This window comes from Anolis sagrei, chromosome X, assembly GCF_037176765.1.
Source record: "Anolis sagrei isolate rAnoSag1 chromosome X, rAnoSag1.mat, whole genome shotgun sequence".
Taxonomy (NCBI): Eukaryota; Metazoa; Chordata; class Lepidosauria; order Squamata; family Dactyloidae; genus Anolis; species Anolis sagrei.
Window position 1 is genome coordinate 90,112,904 of NC_090034.1, and position 20,243 is coordinate 90,133,146.

Here is a 20,243-nt window from a genome sequence, read left to right on the forward strand (position 1 = left end):
TGACTGTTTCTAGAGCAGTGGTTCCCAACCTGTGGTCCGTGGACCATCAGTGGTCCGCAAGAACTAAAATATGGTCTGCGGCCTTACCATTACCACAGTGTTGCAATGAAAACAACCGGTCTCACAAAACCCTTATAGTGCCGAGGCTTATTAGATATGATTTTCTGTGGGCGAGCAAGTGGTGACTGCTGGATGGTATATGTTCTGTATCAGAAACTAGAGCTGATGTGGTCTATCCAATACAGTTTTCTAACCAAAGCGAATTTAAAGTTAATCAAAAACTGATTTGTAACCCTTTTGGTACTAATGTTAGAGAATGGTCCCTGGTCAAAATGGTCCCTGGTTAAAAAAAGGTTGGGAACTTGTGTTCTAGAGCCTTTGGTAGGAATGGAGCTTTGAACAATGTGGAAAGAAAGTACCTCCATTTATTATGTTAGAACTGGCATGAGAGAGGAAATAGGAATCCAGCTTCCATCAACTCCTGCCAGCGTGACCAGTGGTCTAACCCATTTTAAGCATCGGTCCCCATTAGGTACAGTAACGGAAGCTATAAAGATCTGGGTCAAACACAGCCAAGACAAGAATAAGGAGAAACTTATATCCTACTGAAAAAGGAAACAGCTGAAGTTCTGGGTATTTATTCACAGGATAAATTTCACTCACTGGCATTAGACATACGCCCCAACTGCCCCTACCCACCAACCCCACCAAAGACGAAGACAACCAACCCATCTGTCCCCCTTCCCCATCTTTATTTGTAGAATTCATGCTCCTGTTCATCCTTCTTGATGACAGTCTTGTAGGCCTTCTCAAAATCCTTGGCCAGAACGATGTAGCGATTTTCCCGGACAGCAAGCATCCCAGCCTAAAAAGAGAGAAAGCAGGGAGGGCAAAGGATGAGCTAAAGGCTTCAAAAGCAGCGAACACATCCCATGTTCAGAAATCTAAGAAAGGACATGTTGTATTTCTTCAATTCTGAGACACACTTTCCCCTCATTATAAACATATCTTTAAAATGGGAGGAGTCTTAAAATTGTGAGTGCTTATATTCCCCTAGGCAGGAAGCAGCCGGGCGCTGAAGCTGCAAGGCCATTCAATGTTAATCAAGGTGGCCAACTGCAATAATCACATTTACCTCAAGAAGACAAGAGTTCTTTCTCCCACCCTGGGCATTCTATAGATCTATAAACCTCACTTGCCTAGTTTCCAACAGACCTCACAAACTCTATGCCTGCCATAGATGTGGGTGAAACATCAGGAGAGAATGCTTCTGGAACATGGCCATACAACCCAGAAAACTTACAGCAACACAAGTATTATTTCCCCAGTCCCACCCGTGAACCACCACCCATGACTTCTGACACGTCATATGGAACTACTATCTAACAAAACTCTATCCTTATCATTACACTAGCTGTTGCTGTGGCCAAACTTCCCTCCCTCTTTCTCCTTTCTTTCCTCCCTCTTTTTCTTTCCCCTCTTCTTTCTTCAGCCTCTAGCTGTTTCTTTCCTCGTTTCCTTTTGCTCTTCCTTGTCTCTTTCCTTCCTTCCTTCCTTCCTCTCTCTTTCTCTCTTTTGTTCCTTCTCTCCTTCCTTCCCTCTCTCTTTCTTTCACTTTTTTATTTCCTTCTCTCCTTTCTCCCTTCTCTTTCTTTCTTTCCCTCCTTCTCTTTCCTTCCCCCTTTCTGTTTATATGTGTTTTGTGTGTGTATATATGCATATATGTGTATATATTTGTATATATGTGTGTTTGTGTATAAGTGTTTTTGCACATGCGTTGTAATGTATTTTTGTTATTTTGCTTTTTAAGTCTCTTCTGCTGTGTTTTTCAGTGTTTTTACGAGTGATGGACACTCGTTGACCTGATAGATGTATTATGTCCAAATTTGGTGTCAATTCATCCAGCGGTTTTTGAGTTATGTTAATCCCACAAATGAAAATTACATTTTTATTTCTATAGATTAAAACATTCCCTGGTGGCTATTTCAAAATCTATTTTTGTCTTCTTTTTTTAAATACCCAAAGGCAAGTCTCCATCGTTTCCTCCCCTTAAGCCATTGGAGAGCTTGGCCATTTGAATATACTCAACTAATTTTCTTCTCCAATCCTTACCGAGTAGTTCTTTTTTCCCCTTCCAAAACTTTGCTATTATAATTCTCGTCATCACAATCTATATTGGCAAATTTCTACATCATCTTTACTGATTATCTCTTCCTCCCATTTTCTCTATAGTTAAAAGTTAGCAGATTACAATGGGGAAGGAGAAATCAAATCTATGAAATACGACCGAGGATGGCCTGCTAGCCAAGTGAATTTCTGGAATCAAATGAAATTGCAAAGACTTATAATACTAACCTCCTGGCAGATGGAGTTGATGTCAGCACCTGAGATCTTATCTGGCCGGGCCACATCTGGAAGGAGTGAAGGAAAATGGTGAAAAGAATGGGAACGACCTTCAAGAATGGGGATGCTTCTCCTGAACAAACCTTTCAGGAGTTTCCAGGTTTCAGGATGTAGCAATAACCTACCAACACGAGCAAGGAAGGTCAATTTAATGAACTCAGGATAAGGTTGGGGAAAGTCCAGCCCTCAATTTTGCAGCCCCGAGCCATCCCAAATGTTTAGTAACATTGAATGTGATGTCATTTCTGGTTGACATTTTGGAGGGAAAGGCAGTCATTTGGCACTTTGGATCGGGTGGAAAATCAGCCCTTGTCTCTTTAGCAATTGCCCACATTTGTTGCATAGAGGCTCGATTCCTCCTCTCAGTCAGATATTTACTCCCAATATTGTCCATCTGCAGGCCCTGCAACAGAAGTGATCATCTGACATTCCTCTTGCAAGGTCAGGAAAGATCCACCATAATCAGAGGAAGCCTTTTTATACAAGAAAGGAGATTCCATCTGAATATGAGGAAGTACTTCCTGACTGTGAGAGCCATTCAGCAGTGGAACTCTCTGCCCTGGAGTGTGGAGACTCCTTCTTTGGAAGCTTTTAAGCTTAAAACTTGTGCGCCAGTTGCGCCCGTACCTTGGGAAGTCTGATCTGGCCACAGTGGTCCACGCTCTTGTTACATCCCGAATAGATTACTGCAACGCACTCTACGTGGGGTTGCCTTTGAAGACTGTTTGGAAACTTCAATTAGTCCAGCGGGCGGCACCCAGATTACTCACCGGATCGTCATACAGGGAACATACCACCCCTCTGTTGTGTCAGCTCCACTGGCTGGCAATCCAATTCTGAGCACAATTCAAAGTGCTGGTTTTGACCTACAAAACCCTATACGGTTCCGGCCCAGCGTATCTGTTCGAACGCATCTCCTTCTATGCCCCACCTCGGAGTTCAAGATCTTCTGGGGAAGCCCTGCTCCCGGCCCCACCTCTATCACAAGTGAGGTTGGCGGGGACGAGGAGCAGGGCCTTCTTGGTGGTGACCCCTCAACTGTGGAATTCACTCCCCGGGGAAATTAGGTCATCAACATCCCTCCTCTCATTTAGAAGGAAACTGAAAACATGGATCTGGGACCAGGCTTTCGGGGAATCTGGCAGATAAAAGGACAAGCAACGACTAGAACTGATGGATTTGACAATGTGGAATTGAATTTATTGACTCTGAGTGGTAAACGCTGAGCATTAGATTGGTTTTTTAGGTACTATGATGTATAAGTGGATTGTTTTTAATTGTTTTAATTGACGTAATTGCTGTTTATATATGCTTTATTTCTTACTTTGTTGTTGTGCTGGCATCGAATTGTGCCTTTTTGTAAGTCGCCCTGAGTCCCCCCTCGGGGGTTGAGAAGGGCGGGGTAGAAGTGCAAGAAATAAATAAATAAATTGAACAGAGGCTGGATGGCCATCTGTCAGGGGTGCTTTGAATGCAATATTCCTGCTTCTTGGCAGGGGTTTGGACTGGATGGCCCATGAGGTCTCTTCCAACTATGATTCTATGAAAGCCCTCAAGAAAAGAGCATATTTCCTGAATAAAGAACCAGGAAAATAAGACTGACTGTGAATAGAGGGTCAGCTGCTGTCCTCACCTTTTTGCCTTGTCTTTTCCTCATTTTGTATTTTGAAATGGTCTTATGACTGATCAAATAAATAAATTATTATTATCATCCTCCTCACAGTCCTATATTAGGGGATGCTATAGAGTGAAGAACGGGGCAGTTGAGTGTCTAACTGCCCCACTCTTCCTGGCCCTTTTAATGCCATCTGCTTACCCTTAGTCTTCCTAATTTGGTGATGTTGACAAGCTGGAATGTTTCCAGAAGAGGATGACTAAAATCATCTGGAGAACAAGCCCTATGAGGAGTGGCTTAAAGAGCTGGGCATGTTTAGCCTGCAGAAGAGAAGGCTAAAAGGAAACATGATGGCCATGTGAGGAGAAGTCATAGAGAGGAGGGAGCAAGCTTGTTTTCTGCTGCCCTGGAGACTAGGACGCAGAACAATGGCTTCAAACTACAAGAAAGGGGATTCTATCTGAACAATAGGAAGAACTTCCTAACTGTGAGAGCTGTTCAGCAGTGGAACTCTCTGCCTGAGTGTGGTGGAGGCACCTTCTTTGGAGGCTTTTAAGCAGAGGTTGGATGGACATCTGTCGGGGGTGCTCTGAATGAGAGTTTCCTACTTCTTGGCAGGTTTTTGGACTGGATGGCTCATGAGATCTCTTCCAACTCTATGATTCTCTGGTGCTTTACTGACATGCTGAACAACATCATCCCCAACTAAGCATAGATTTCCCCCAAGCGAGAGAAGATTGTGGTGAGAAGGCTGTGTGTATCTTTTACACTCAAACTTCTCACAGATAGCAATGTCAAGCACATGCTGTCACATGCACAAGCATTTCCAGGCACTCTCTGGCCTATCTAACAGATCCTGTTCAAGTTGGAAATTTCCACCCTCAATTGGTTTCCAACAAGCTGCAACAGAGAGAGATGAGCCGGGCAGTGGAGTTATTCCACCAGACTTGTTGAAAGATGACTTGCTCTGCCCTCCCCTCCCCTTTCTTCCCCTTTTCCTTTTGTTTTGTGGCTTTGCAGCTTGACAGCCTGGGGGCAGAGAATGCCATGTTTTCTGTTAACTGTACAGAAATTGCGACATGACCCTTTTTGCCTGACAAACAGATTAAAATGCCTTACATAAAATACATAAATAGGTAAAAGAGAGGCTTTGAAGGGCAAACCTCTGAAAGATGAAATGAAATACAGAGAATTAATGCAATTGAGAAAAACTTTGCTTATAGTTTTCCCCAATATTGTGCAAAATGCACCAGAGCGCACTCTGCAATGCTTTAAGGAAACTTGTTATAAGACACACTGCTGAAGACAACCGTATGGGAGTTAAAATCATCAGTTATTCCAGCCATCTTCAGTATCCATTAATTCCTGTTACTCCCAAATACACATCTGAGATAATGAGGGTTATAATCAAACACATTTGGTATATGTTTTTTCTTGGATTATGCGATTTTAATATCTATACTAGGATTATTTTAATGGTTTGTCTGAATGTTTAAATTTTGTTTATGCCTTAAATTTAATGGTTTTAATGATTTTAAGTCAAAGTTACATATAGTAATTAGCTATTATTTATTTATTTATTTATTTCCTATATTTATGCCCTGCTCTTCTCACGCCCGAGGGGGGATTCAGGGCAGCCTCACAGAAGCACCATATGGTGTCATCATAATAAAACAATCAACAATATATTAAAATATTAAAAATATTAAAGAATAGTTTAAACACTTGACTAACACATGTCAATTAAAATCTGAGTCTATTATTTCTCTGTGTTAAAGTATGTTGGCATTGAATGTATTGCTGAAGGCTTTCATGGGTGGAATCACTGGGTTGTTGTGTGTTCTCCAGGCTGTATGGCCATGTTCCAGAAGCATTCTCTAATGACATTTCGCCTGCATCTATGGCAGGCGTCCTCAGAGGTTGTGAGGTTTGATGGAAACTAGGAAAATGGGGTTTATATATCTGTGGAAAATGGGGTTTATATATCCATAGATATATAACTAGTAAACCCAATTTTCCTAGTTTCCAACAGACCTCACAATCTTTAAGATTGCCTGCCACAGATGTAGGCGAAACGTCAGGAAAGAATGCTTCTGGAACATGGCCATACAGCCCGGAAAACACACAACAAACCATTGACGTTAAATTTTTGTGATTAATAAGTTGTAAACAGCCTTGGGTCCCCTCAGGGTGAGAAAGGCAGCGTATAAATACCTCAAATAAATAATAAATGAACTATTTAAGGTAAAGCACTCTTAGCAGCACCTTAGAATGGACCTTCTAATTATCCCCTCCGGAAATGATTGGAATACAATTGCAAATGGGAGAGGGAGTTTCCAGCAATGAATGAATCTTAGGAGCCCATAGGCCAATGGTTCTCAACCTATGGGTCCCCAGGTGTTCTGGCCTACAACTCCAGAAATCGTAGTTTACCAGCTGTTAGGATTTCTGATAGCTGAAGGACAAAACATCTAGGGACCCACAGGTTGAGAACCACTGCCATAGGCAGTCTACAACATACTTTCCTATCACAGACCCACTCCTATGACAGACCAACAGTGTTTAGGTATAAGGCAAGAGGCTCTCCTCTTCTCACAATGTGTCTCTCTTGTCTGGGTTTTTCAGCTTCGATTTCCCTCTTCCCATAACCCTTAGCAATCCCAGTGAGCTCTCTAGAACAGTGATTCTCAGCCTTCCTAATGCCACGACCCCTTAGTACAGTTCCTCATGTTGTGGTGACCTCCAACCATAAAATTATTTTTGTTGCTACTTCATAACTGTAATTCTGCTACTGCTATGAATCGTAAATATCTGATATGCAGGATGTTTTTTCATTCGCTGCACCAAATTTGGTACAAATACGCGATAAACCCAAATTTGAATTCTGGCGGGGTTGGAACGGATTGATTTTGTCATTTGGGAGTTGTAGTTGCTGGGATTTATAGTTCACCTACAATGAAAGAATATTCTGAACTCCACCAACGATGGAATTGAACCAAACTTGGCACACAGAACTCCCATGGCCAATGGAAAATAATGCAAGAGTTTGGTGGGCATTGACCTTGAGTTTTGGAGTTGTACTTCACCTACATCCAGAGAGCACTGTGGAGTCAAGCAATGTTGATATGAACCACACTTGACATGAATACTCAATATGCCCAAATGTGAACACTGGTAGAGTTTTGGGAAAATAGACCTTGACATTTGGGAGTTGTAGTTGCCAAGATTTATAGTTCACCTGCAATCAAAGAGCATTCTGAACCCCACCAATGATAGAATTGGGTCAAACTTCCCAAACAGATCCCCCCCCCCCCCATGACCAACAGAAAATACTGTGCTTTCTGTTGGTCTTTCGCACCCCCCCCCCCGAAACGGTCCTTGCAACCCCCCCCCCCAGGTTGAGAAAAGCTGCTCTATAAGAAGGATACAGTCTTCTAGATCCACCTCCTCAGACAGATTCATCTTGCTTGTGATGGTGGAGAAGATTAATCGTTTCTGACGTCGATCCGGAAGAGGAAACTCAATCTTACGGTCAAGGCGACCTGGTCGGAGTAGAGCAGGGTCCAGGGTATCTGCTCGATTTGTGGCCATTATCACCTGGGACGGGAGAAGCCCCCAACGGGAAAACATGCTGTCTGTTCTGAATTTTGAAGAGACAACTTTTCCCAGATTCAGAAGTATTCTCTCCCACCTCGCTCCCCCTCCAGTAAAACATAAGCAGTGCAACTGAGGTAAATTGCAGATTCACATTCTCTGAGATTCATAGGTAGTATCCCTGGCTGAATATACAAGTCTCAAAATAGTAAAAATCCAAATTGGGAAATGATGCTGATTCTATAATGATAAATTATTTTTTAAAAGTTACAACCAAATTCTAAAACAGGCATGGGCAATTCTAAACCGTCCTTTCCCAATTTTTCATCATCTTCCCCCAACACACCTTGACATTAACGTTTTGGTCAAAGCCATCCATCTGGTTGAGTAACTCCAGGAGGATGCGCTGAACTTCTCTATCCGCTGTAAAAAGAACAATATAACTATAAGCTCATATTCTGGAACACAAAGTCAGGCTTCACTAATCATAGTCAAATTTGTTTGGAACACAACAGCTGGCATGAAAGCAGAGCTTGGAAAAGCTACTTTTGGACTACAAGTGCTAGAATCCTCCAAACAGAATGGCTAATGATTATACTGATTGGAGGATTTTGGAAGCTATAGTTCAAAAGAGCAACTTTTCAAAGGTTACATTACATCCTGAGTACCTCAAGCTTTAATCTGTACAGAAAATCCACATCCCTGTGATGACACAGTAAAAACAGCAGAGATTTTTCTTTAGTGCGTGGTAAGGATTTAGAAAAATCTGAATGAAACAAGTCGTTTACAAAAAAAAATGCTCCCTTGTTCTAGTTTCCAAATGTTCCCCCTTCTCAAGACGCTCTATTCAAGGATTTAGGAAACTTCTGGCACTCTAGGTATTTTGGACTTCAATTCCCAGAAGCACCAACCAACACAACCAATGGTAAGGGACTGTAGCTGTATAGTCCAAAAAATGGAATGCTAAAGTTTGTTTTGGCTACATAAGGAAAAATATTTGATAATTGGCCTTATTAACAGCACAGAGATCAGAAATTCTGATGAACAATGAAAAACAAAATTAGCGTTACAAATGATCATCATAATCATCGCCATCTCCCGCTTTTCTCCCTCACGGGACCCAAAGCCGTTTACAACATATTAAATTCATGTAAACAACAATCAAAATACATCAATAATAATTATAGATCATCATAAAATAACAATTTTAAACAACAATAATATACATTCACATTCTTGTGGCATCATGTCAGAACATATTGCACTTTGTTTCAGTCCACAAACATGATGGTGTTTAGTTTCCTTCACTAAAGGCCTGTCTAAACAGGAAAGTTTTCAATTGGTTCTTGAAGGAAGAAAGGTAGGGAACTGTTTTAATTTCTTTTGGGAAGGTGTTCCATAGGGTTGGGGCAGCCACTGAAAATGCCCTCTCATATCAGGGTCTGAGTCCTTCAAAGTGCTCCACACTAAATATCAAGTTTCCCAGAATTACAAGCTTGCCCACATTTATTTATTTACTGTATTTGTATACCGCCTTTCTCAGCCCATAGGCAACTCAAGGCGGTTTGTATCTCCCCTCTTCTTCCATGGCCATTGGGCATTCTAGGCATGGCTAAATAAATCCAGATTTGGAAACTCGTCTTAGAAAATGAAATATTCAGAGAAAACATATCTTAAGTACTCAAGAATTGGAACAGGCTTCTTTTCCACACCTCACCTGAGCCACACATTGAGAGAGGCTGTCGCAGGCCAACCATAGGAAAGAGCTGCTCTGCTCAGTAGACAAAAGAATTCTTGAACCCCAAGATTCTGGCACATTCATATGACACAGAGAAACAAACAACAGCTCAAGATGGTTGGAATTTCACCAGCCTTCCTTGACGGCCATGATGTTGACAACAATTAAGGAATCAGAGATTTCCTGAACTCATCTCCACAGGCTAATGGAAATGGAGGAGGCAGGAAGAGTTGGTATGTTTCTTTTTGCTCTCTTCCCACTACTTTACTTTACCTCTCCGAACGCATCTCCTCCTATGAACCAACCAGGACACTAAGATCATCTGGGGAGGCCTTGCTCTCTGTCCCGCCTGCATCACAGGCGGGCTTGGCGGGGATGAGAGACAGGGCCTTCTCAGTGGTGGCCCCTCGGCTGTGGAACGCCCTACCTGCAGATATCAGATCGGCCCCCTCCCTGCTGGCGTTTCGGAGGAAAGTGAAGACCTGGCTGTTCGAACAAGCATTTGATTAAACAGTGTAATTGAACATAAGAATACGGAATAATGGATGATGAGACTGGATTCTGATTTTACTGTTGAGGCGCTAATGATTGTTATACGGATGTTTAATTATTTATGTTACAATTGTTTTTAATTGCCCTATACTTGTCTCGTGATGTTTTGTATCGATGTTGTTCACTGCTTTGAGTCGCCTGAGGGCTGAGAAAAGCGGTATATAAATAAAGTAAGTAAGTAAATACATACTTTTCAGTGCCAGTGCTTATTGCAGTATTTTAGGTTGATGATAAAAACAAAATCTTTTAGATGGTGTCTTACACAGATAGTACAATGTGCTCAATATAAATATTACCCAGTGTATTGACCTCCTCCATGCCGCTGCCTTCCAGTGAATGAGGTTAGTAGGATTTGTAAGTCTGGAAGTTGTAGTCCAAGCAAACATTTCCTTTGCTTGGAAATCACACTGCTCCCATTGCCCGCAAATAGCAGCCAGATGAGTCAAACACAGAATGGTGGACCACAAAACACTGTACTATGCCTTACCAGGTGAATACTGCACACATCAAAGCAATTTCAAGAAATGAACACAGACAGTAGCGTCTTGTGTTTACTGCCCCACCAACTGAATTTCTCTTGAACTGTCCCTCCTGTTATGACTGCTGAGTAGACTCCTATCCCCCAGCTCCCTAACTCACCTCCAGTCTGGGCATCAAAGCGCTTGGTGGCAATGGCATCAATCTCATCAATGAAGATGATGGCAGGGGCATTTTCTTTGGCCAGGCGAAAGACGTCTCGCACCATGCGTGGCCCCTCGCCCAGGTACTTCTGCACAAACTCAGATCCCACCACGCGGATGAAGGCAGCTGGAGAAAAAGGCAGTGTTAAGCTTTATTTCCCCAAGTCCAGTACTAAGATAACTTGCAGAATATGCATCCATTTCCTAGCCAAAACCCTATGAAATTCATGGGGTCACCATAAGTTGACAGGTGACCTCCTTCCCTCTCTCTCTCACACACACAGTTATTTCATTGATAAATAATATTATGAATTTGGGAAATATTGTATTTTAAATAAATTGATTTGCTTGTTTGGAAGCTTCATAAATTAAGGGTTATTTTTGCCTTTACCTATGAAAGCCTTTGCCCAGAGAAACCACTTTATAGTGACCACTGCACCAAACCAATCTTTGTTTCCACCTCTATAAATGAAAATTGTCTTGCTCCACCCCTGAAAACAATAAAGCAGCCATAAAGTACTAGACAAGCAAAAGGGAATGATTAGACTCATAGAGACAGTGATTTCTCCCCACCAATGAAGCCAATGCCTCACCTACCTGTGGTGTGATGGGCCACTGCTTTGGCCAGCATGGTCTTGCCACAGCCGGGAGGGCCGTACATGAGTACACCTCGTGGGGGGTCTATTCCAATCTGAAAAAGGCCACAATGAAAGAAGGCCATTACTAGGGCTGTTATCACATTTTAGCTCACACCACAACCATTCCCAAAACGTGACACAAGAGATCACTCTTTTCTGGAGAGATCTGGCAATTTCAAGGGCTCATCCAAAGGTAAGGTCACTTGAATACAAAATAAAGATTTTTTTTTTCATTTGTTTCATGTACAGGCAGTCCCCATGTTATGAACAAGATAGGTTCTGTAGGTTTGTTTTTAAGTTGAATTTGTTTGTAAATCAGAACAAGTACATTTTAAGTGTAACTCCAGCTACAGATAGATAGATAGATAGATAGATAGATAGATAGATAAACAGACCGACAGACAGACAGACAGACAGACAGACAGACAGACAGAAGCTTTGGATAGCATAGGGAAGGGATAACACCACTGTGAGGTTTGTCTAGAGAGATCCGGCAATTTCAAGGGCTAATCCAAAGGTAAGGCCACTTGAATACAAAACAAAGGTATTTTTTCATTTGTTTCATGTACAGGCAGTCCCCATGTTATGAACAAGAAGGATTCTGTAGGTTTATTCTTAAGCTGAATTTGTTTGTAAGTCAGAACAAGTACATCCAGCCATAGATAGATAAATAGATAGAAGCTTTGGATAGTATAGGGAGGGGATAACACCACTGTGAGATTTCTGTTTCTGTCTGTGCCCCTGTTCAGAAGATTTCACCTCACTTTCTGTCCCTATAAACACTCAATTTTGAAAAAAAGGACTTGTTGTGGAAATAAGGATTGGTGATAAATCTTCAGTGGAGACACATTTTCCCCATGATAACTCTTTCAGGATTAAATTTCCCTTTCTACTGGTAGAATTCTCTCATAGAATCATAGAGTTGGAAGAGACCTCATGGGCCATCCTGTCCAACCCCCTGCCAAGAAGCAGGAAAATTGCATTCAAAGCACCCCCGACAGATGGCCATCCAGCCTCTGTTTAAAAGCTTCCAAAGAAGGAGTTGCTACCACACTCCGGGGCAGAGAGTTCCACTACTGAACAACTCTCACAGTCAGAAAGTTCTTCCTAATGTTCAGATGGAATCTCCTTTCCTGTAGTTTGAAGCCATTGCTCCACGTCCTAGTCTCCAGGGCAGCAGAAAACAAGTTCACTCCCTCCTCCCTATGACTTCCTCTCACATATTTATACATGGCAATCATGTCTCCTCTCAGCCTTCTCTTCTTCAGGCTAAACATGCCCAACTCCTTAAGCTGCTCTTCATAGGGCTTGTTCTTCAGAACCGTGGTCATTTTATCGCCCTCCTCTGGAAACATTCCAGCTTGTCAATATCTCTCTTCAATTGTGGTGCCCAGAATTGGACACAATATTCCAGGTGTGGTCTAACCAAGGAAGAATAGAGGGGTAGCATGGCTTCCCTGAATCTAGACACTAGATTCCTATTGATTCAGGCCAAAATCCCATTGGCTTTTTTTGCCGCTGCATCACATTGTTGGCTCACTTCCTACTGTCTCAACCTAGTCTGTAACTTTGAGTCATTTGTAAGTCGATGTTTGCAACTCAGCCTGTTTACATTGCAGCAGCTATATGTTATTTACAACCCAACTTTCCACTCCACAACAGATTTCAAATGTGATTAAGCAGAAATCAAACCACAAAAAGAAAATCTTCTTAAAAACAGGGGTATCATCAAGCATAGTTGATGGGAAAATCCCACTCCTGTTTTCAGATCAAAGGTGGGAAAGTTTGGCTCTCCGGATCTTTTGGGCCAAACCTCTTATAGCCCCTGCCCACTGGCTATGCCTGATGGACTAATGGGATTTGGGTACCAAAGTATTTGGTGGATTGTATGTCATCTAGCTCAGAGGCCCCTAAATTGTGGGTCCCAACCTCCCCTTAGCTCACTTTTGGGGTCCTGAAAAGCTTCCTTCCTCCTGCCACCCGGCAATGTAGCAGTAGGAGGAGGTGTGAGGAGGAAAGGCAAAGGCGGTAAAGGCAGAGTAGGAGAAGGAACTCTGCCTGCCCCTCCAGGTATTTATTTCCCTTCCTGCTCTCCAGCCACACCTCATTGCTTAAAGGAAATTTGATATTTGTATGCAGAGATTGGCTTGCAACTGGAAAGGCCCTCTGCATCCACAAGTTCAGAGCTTGAATGTCTTTATCTATCTCAAACCTTGACTTTGTCATTTTATATAAGTGGCATAATTTTGCTATAACCTTGCATATCATGGGATTTGAGCATACATAGGTTTTAATATCCACTGTATTTTATTTATGGAGGTTGATTTTTATGTATTTAGAAGTTAGGCAGGCCCTGATTGTTATTGCTGTGGTACAATTGATCCTCCATATCCATTCATTTAACTACCCGACAGTAAAAAAAAAAGTTAGGTTTGCATTTCTGTTTTTTATACCTGGTGTCACATAAACATTTCTTGGGCAAAATGGGGTTATACGTTGAAAAAGTTTCTAAAGCCCAGCTCCAGGCCTGCCTTAGACTGTTATGGTGCTGCTTGGTCCCAACAGCATTAGAAGTGCATGATGCAGTAACTTATGACCCAAGTCTGGCTCCAGAAATGTGAAGGGCATGTCTAAGAATAGCTTGGTCCCAGCCTATTTAAAAATAACCACAAAAGTGGCAATCTAATTTCCAATATGACATCATGTAAAAGTATATGGAGTGAGGTTCATGAGGATTTGTGATCAACAAAACAAAGAGATAGTGTGAACTTGAGAATTAACATAAGACTGGACAGAGCTGGTGGCTCATAGCAATAAGAACTACAGGCCATGCAATGCTGGAATCTAATTTTGCCAAGTTTTCCCATCACATGATGGATGCCAACCTCCCAGCTGAACAAAGCAGGAAACATTTGTTTTCTTTCTTGTAAAGGTGCACAAGTGATATAGTGTAGGGAGCACAGTGGTTGGTAAACACCACATTATTATTAGGTAAAGATAAAGGTTTCCCCTGACATTAAGTCTAGTCATGTCTGACTCTGGGGTGCTTATCTCAATTTCTAAGCCGAAGAGCTAGCATTGTCCGTAGACACTTCCAAGGTCATGTGGCCAGCATGACTGCATGGAGCAACATTACCTTCTCGCAGAAGGTACTTATTGATCTACTCACATTTGCATGTTTTTGAACTGCTAGGTTGGCAGAAGCTAGGCCTAATAGCAGGAGCTCACCCTGCTCCCCGGATTCGAACCACCAACCTTTTGGTCAGCAAGTTCAGCCGTTCTGTGGTTTAACCCACTGCACCACCAGGGGGGCCTCCATTATTATTACTATTATTATTATTATTATTATTATTATTATTATTATATTTATATCCCACTTTTTCTCTCCATACGGAGACTCAAAGCAGCTCACAACTAAAAGAACTGCAATACTACTTAAAACGTACAAATATACAAGTATTAAAACAGTAAAAACATCATTAAAGTATATAAAATTACAGCAACCCCTGACAATCTTAAAAAAACTTCTTCTTTAAAAGCCTGCCTAAATGAAAAGGTTTTAACCTGCCGTTTGAAGGACAGCAAGGAGGAGGCATTCTGCCTTCCCTAGACAGGAATTTCCAGAGATGAGGGGCAGCCACCGAGAAGACCCTCTCTCTCTCGTTCCCACCAACTGAACTTGAGATGGAGGTGAAATCGAGAGAAGAGCCTCTCCTGAAGATCTCAGCGCCTGGGCAGGTCCCAAATTTTGATTAAAATAAATAAATAAATAAAAATAATTTTGAATACATTCATGTAGTGGGTTGCTGTGAATTTTCCAGGCTGTATGGCTATGTTCCAGAAGCATTCTCTCCTGACGTTTCACCCACATCTATGGCAGGCATCCTAAAAGGCTGTGAGGTCTTTTAACTCACAGAAACCCAGTGATTTTGGCTATGAAAGTCTTCGACAACAAATACATTTGTGTACTTTTCGCAACCTAGGACTGTAGATCCAATACCTGTTTGTAGAGTTCAAAATGGGTGAGGGGCAACTCCACTGCCTCCCTCACTTCCTGTTTCTGAATATCCATCCCTCCAATATCAGCATACATCACATCTGGCTTCTGATCTGTTTAGAGAAGACCAACAAAAAGTAAATTAATGCCCAGTCTAAAGAAATGCCCTCTATAACATTGCTCCAACACAGCTTAAAACATCACTGGACTGCTACTGCTATCATTCATCATCATTGGCTATGGTATGTTAGCTAAAGCTGACCAGAGCCATATTTCAGCAACAATAGGAGTGTCACAAACCCATCCTACTTTACAAGCATTGTCAAGAAATCTTGATTTCTCTTAGGTCTCACTCATCAAGTGCACCCAAGGGACACAACATACAAGAGTCCTTGCCCAACAGGGGAGGTAACAACATGTCAGCTTTCTTTGACGATCCATAAGAAAAGCATTTGCAAATTTAAGCACTACCAATACTATCCAAAGATATGCTTTGCAAGTTTAAGCATTACCAATACTATCTTATAAGATAATGTCCAGGCAGATTCCAGTATATGGCTGTGCCTCCACAAACTTCCAAGATATGTAAAAGCCCCCAAAACTGCAACTCCAAGTATCCAAAAGAAAAACTGAGAGTGCCTTGACATCACTTTAGGTGACGGCCCTTGGAGGGCAGGGGGTAAAATACTTGTCCTTCCAAAGCTGCCACTCCTGGTTTAGAGCCTTACCTGAGGTAAGCATCATAATGCTGCTGTCAGCCTCAGGAGGCAACACGTCCACCAAGGCATTGCTGTGCTTGTGTAGGGCCACAGAGGCATTGGGCTTTAGCAGCTCCCGGTCAATGGTGCTCAAGATACGGACATAATAGTTGGAACCTGCAAGAGAAATATTGTCAAGGTAAGAACAGAAAGACTTTCAGTGAAGGAAGACATATCATTTTCTAATGTAGCTCCAAAAATGAGGTGCATGCTCATTCAGCCTTGGTCAGCTGTAAGGGAAGAGAACCCTGGGCAGGCCTATGTGCTAACACTCGCCTTTAGCCTGCTTTTCCCCTGCCCCCATTCTGAGGCAGCTGAGTGTAGCTACTATTTTAATTTTGGGGGAAAATAAAATGGCAGCCATCACCGACCATGATCAAGTAAGCTGCTTTGCAGCGGTAGAGGGGCGGGTTATCTGCCAGACTGGGAAGAAAGAAAGGCAGGTGACATACCTGTGGTGGATCCAACAATGGCTGTGTTCTGATCAACTGCCTCTAGGAACTGGCCAATGACAAGTGGGATGCTCTGGATACGTTTCACCTCCTCCTGGGCATGTAGGAATTCCTTCTTAAGGTTCTTCTGTTCATCCTTGATGTACTCTTCTTGGACCTCCAAGAACTCCAGCTCTTGTTGTAATTTCTGAACACAAAAAAAGATATGGAAACCTACCTTCAGCATCCAAATTGCTGACTCAGAAAAAACTTGCCCAGCTACATCAGGCTGTTCTTCTCTAGAACTTCAGCAAAAAAGGGTTTGGGCAACCTTGCTTTTTAAAAATTAGTTTTGAATTGTTTTAATTTGACTGTTTTAAGGATTGCATGTGTGGTGAAGTGTGAATTTTAACCTACAGTCATGTATAATTGTAGGTAGGTGTTAAAGGGATAAATATTTAAAATAGCATAACTTGGGGGGGGGGGGGGTGGTAGCCAGCTCAGCTCACCATGAGATGGGTTGCCATGGTAAAAGGGGAGGAGCCAACTGCCACTTGGCAAGAGCAGGCATTTTAAATAGGCAGTCTGTAGTTAGAGAACCGCAAGGAAAGCTGGTTCTACTGTGTTGAGAATCAGGAAGGTTTAGGCTTTTATCCTGTGTGGTTTAGATAGGTCAAGTTGACTTATTTAGATTAGTAGTTAGGGTTTGAGTAAAAAGGGGAAGAGAACCCCAGTAAGAATCTTTACTGTAATAGAGATAACAGAGGGAAAGAATAGGCTAGTACCTGGAGTGATCTGTTAAGGAAACACATTTTGAAGGAAATAAGTTTAAAACCTGTCTACTGGAAAGAACAGTCCTCTTAAGAGTTGTTTTATGAAAAGTTATAAATGTAACCACTAAAGGAATGTACCTCTAGGAGTTAAGAAACATTGAAACCATTAAGCTTCTATACTTCAATAAATTTGTTACAGTTTCTCTTAAATCCAAGCCTCTGTTTCGTATACTTTCAAGTCAAGCCACGTTACACATCAAAGGAATATAAACAAAATATTACAGGCTAATGGCTGTGTTATCGATTTTCAAGATTCATTACAAATTGTAGGAGTCCCTGACAAGTCAGTAACGTCCCTACAACTGGTGCCATCATTACAGTATGCAACAGCACAAATTGGCATATTCTATAACTCTATAATTAGGACTGAAAAACTATGGAATTTAGCCACAGGAGGCTTGCAGATGGAATTTCCTCCACTTCTGTTCTACAGTGACAGATCTAGAGTGAAAAACAGACACAATAGTATCTGTCAATACCACAAACAGTGTGAAAGTGAACAAAAGAATGAGGTTGCTTACCTTGTACCGGCTATACAAATCTTCGACATCCTCAGCCTCAGGAACGAGGAATGAGAGGCCAGTCTGTGGCCTTGAAACTGAGAGAGCAGGAATCTCATCCTAGAATCAAAGAAAGAGAATTGAAAGTTTGTTTATTTATTTATTTACCACATTAATATCCAGCCCTTCTCACCCCAAGGGGGATTCAGGGCAACTCACAACAAAGGCACAATTTGATGACTTGAATACATATAAAATTAAAGTTGTTTGGAAGACTTTTACTCTCACAAAATAATATGAGAGTCCATCAGCACCATGTATTAACTCTACAATTGAACCCAGAGGACAGCTAGGGTCACTTCATGCATACCAAAGCATGTGTAGCATCTATAATTGCAACCAATGAAGCCTTGAACATAGATCAATTGAAGCAGACGCTCTTTCACAGACTACTGTATTTATTTACAACACTTTTATTCTCATTTTCCTCCAAACAGCATTCAGTTGTCCCTACTTTATCCTCACAAGACATTCAGAATCATTGGCTCAACAATCACTGACACAAATAATCAACAAGGCAGAGCATAATAATAATAATAATAATTCAACAACAACAACAGATTGGACATCTAAACATCTAAACAGATTGGACATCTAAACATGACCAACAGAAAACACTAGAAGGGTTTGGTGGGCATTGACCTTGAGTTTTGGAGTTGTAGCTCACCTACAACTAGAGAGCACTGTGGACTCAAACAATGATGGATCTGGACCAAACTTGCCACAAATACTCAATATGCCCAAATATAAACACAGATGGAGTTTGGGGGAAATAGACGTTGACATTTGGGAGTTGTAGTTACTGGGATTTATAGTTCACCTACAATCAAGGTGCATTCTGAACCCCACCAACGACGGAGTTGGGGCAAACTTCCCACACAGAACCCCCATGACTTCCCAGGTTGAGAAATGCTGCCTTAAGGCCATCCAGTCCAACTCCCTTCACCAGGGCAAGAAAACATAATCAAAGCCCTCCTGACAAAGGACCATCCAGCCATTCACACACAGACATATATGTAGATGAGAGATGCAGTATCAAAGATTTGAAAGGGACCCCTAAAGAAGTACAATTATATGTAGCATGTTCCAGAGTAGGCAAACCAGACAATCTCCACATCAACACTGGCAAAGAAACAGCAAGAAATACTGTTTACCCACAAGCATAAAGACATTACATATATTAGAAACCAATACTTTCTCGTTACTTTATTTTCCAGATCACCAGACTGGGCCACAGCGTGGCAGGGGACAGCTAGTAATTTTATAAATTACACTTATGAAGTAGCAACAAAAATAATTTTATGTTTGGGAGTCATCACAACATGAGGAACTGTATTAACTGGTTGCGGCATTAGGAAGGTTGAGAACCACTGATTTACAGCCTTTTCATCCTACTCTTTTCAGCCCAAAAGCAACTCAGGGTGGCGTACAGATCGGCAACTATTAGATGCCACAACATACATACATATCAGTCAAAAACATTTAATATTACATAATAAAAGTAATATAAAACCAATTAAAATATAATGATCCACTTATAATAATCATTTTAAAATATTGTAGAAAAATGTTCAATAAAAATTATTATAAACACCTGGAGGGCCGAAGTTGGCCCATGGCTGTCCTAGAGTTGTGGCAGGCACAAAAATGAAGTTTCTGAAGTATAGCAACTACTTTCAAAGTAAGCACAGCACAATGAAACAGGAAATGACACTTCCGGGCCAGGAACAGAACTTTTTTTAAAAAAAAATTGTTACATAGTGTTATTTGACTGTGACAGGCAGAACTATAGATGGGTTGGGAAAGGTCTCAAGGAGTACCCGGTCCAGCTCCCTTCTACTATGCAGGAGCACAGCAAAGCACTCCCACCAGATGACTAGCTATTTGGCATTCAATAAATGGTGAGAGACAGGCCTGGGTCCTGGCAGCCATTGTGCCCAGAGGAAGAATGAGGGGAGGAAGCGGTGACTAGGCACCTCGCTTGGATGCAGGGATCTCGGCGGCCAATCCGCCTGCCTCCTGGCCCCAGGAGCCGGCGGGGAAAGCTACCGGGCCAAGGCCGCCCAGGAAGCCCCGCAGCCCCTCCCGCTCGCCTCCCTTCCTTCCTCACCTGCGCTTTCTCCACTAGGATCCCGATTTCCTCCATTTTTACCGCTCCACCGGAAGTCAGGCTCCTCGTTTCACCACTTTCCGGAGAAGTTCCGGAAGCTCGCGCCTGGCCTTATGGGAGCTGTAGTTCTTTGGTGTGTGTGTGTCAAAAGAAAGGCAGCTCTGCTTCTAGATCAGGCATGGGGAAAAACTTTGCCGCCTCCCCCCAGGTGTTTTGGACGTGGCAGTTACAGTGATGCCAAACCGAATTAATTCTACAGTGTAGATACACTCTCTATATTATACTCCTCAACTAGGAGGACAAAAGGAGGCCCTTAAGCCCTTTCTACACTGCC

At 42.1% G+C, this 20,243-nt stretch overlaps 1 protein-coding gene across 1 annotated transcript; it reads right to left on the reverse strand.

Moving 5' to 3' along the window:
- Positions 1–622: 622 nt before the first annotated feature.
- On the reverse strand, positions 623–19,996 carry LOC137094821 (26S proteasome regulatory subunit 6B). Its single transcript, XM_067460685.1, has 11 exons — positions 19,910–19,996; positions 17,761–17,859; positions 16,428–16,614; positions 15,946–16,092; positions 15,221–15,330; positions 11,180–11,273; positions 10,542–10,709; positions 7,959–8,035; positions 7,447–7,615; positions 2,356–2,411; positions 623–865 (listed from the first exon to the last, which is right to left on the reverse strand). The coding sequence occupies exons 1-11, from the start codon at positions 19,943–19,945 to the stop codon at positions 752–754; spliced, it is 1,257 nt and encodes a 418-aa protein (XP_067316786.1). The 5' UTR covers positions 19,946–19,996; the 3' UTR covers positions 623–751.
- Positions 19,997–20,243: the final 247 nt, after the last annotated feature.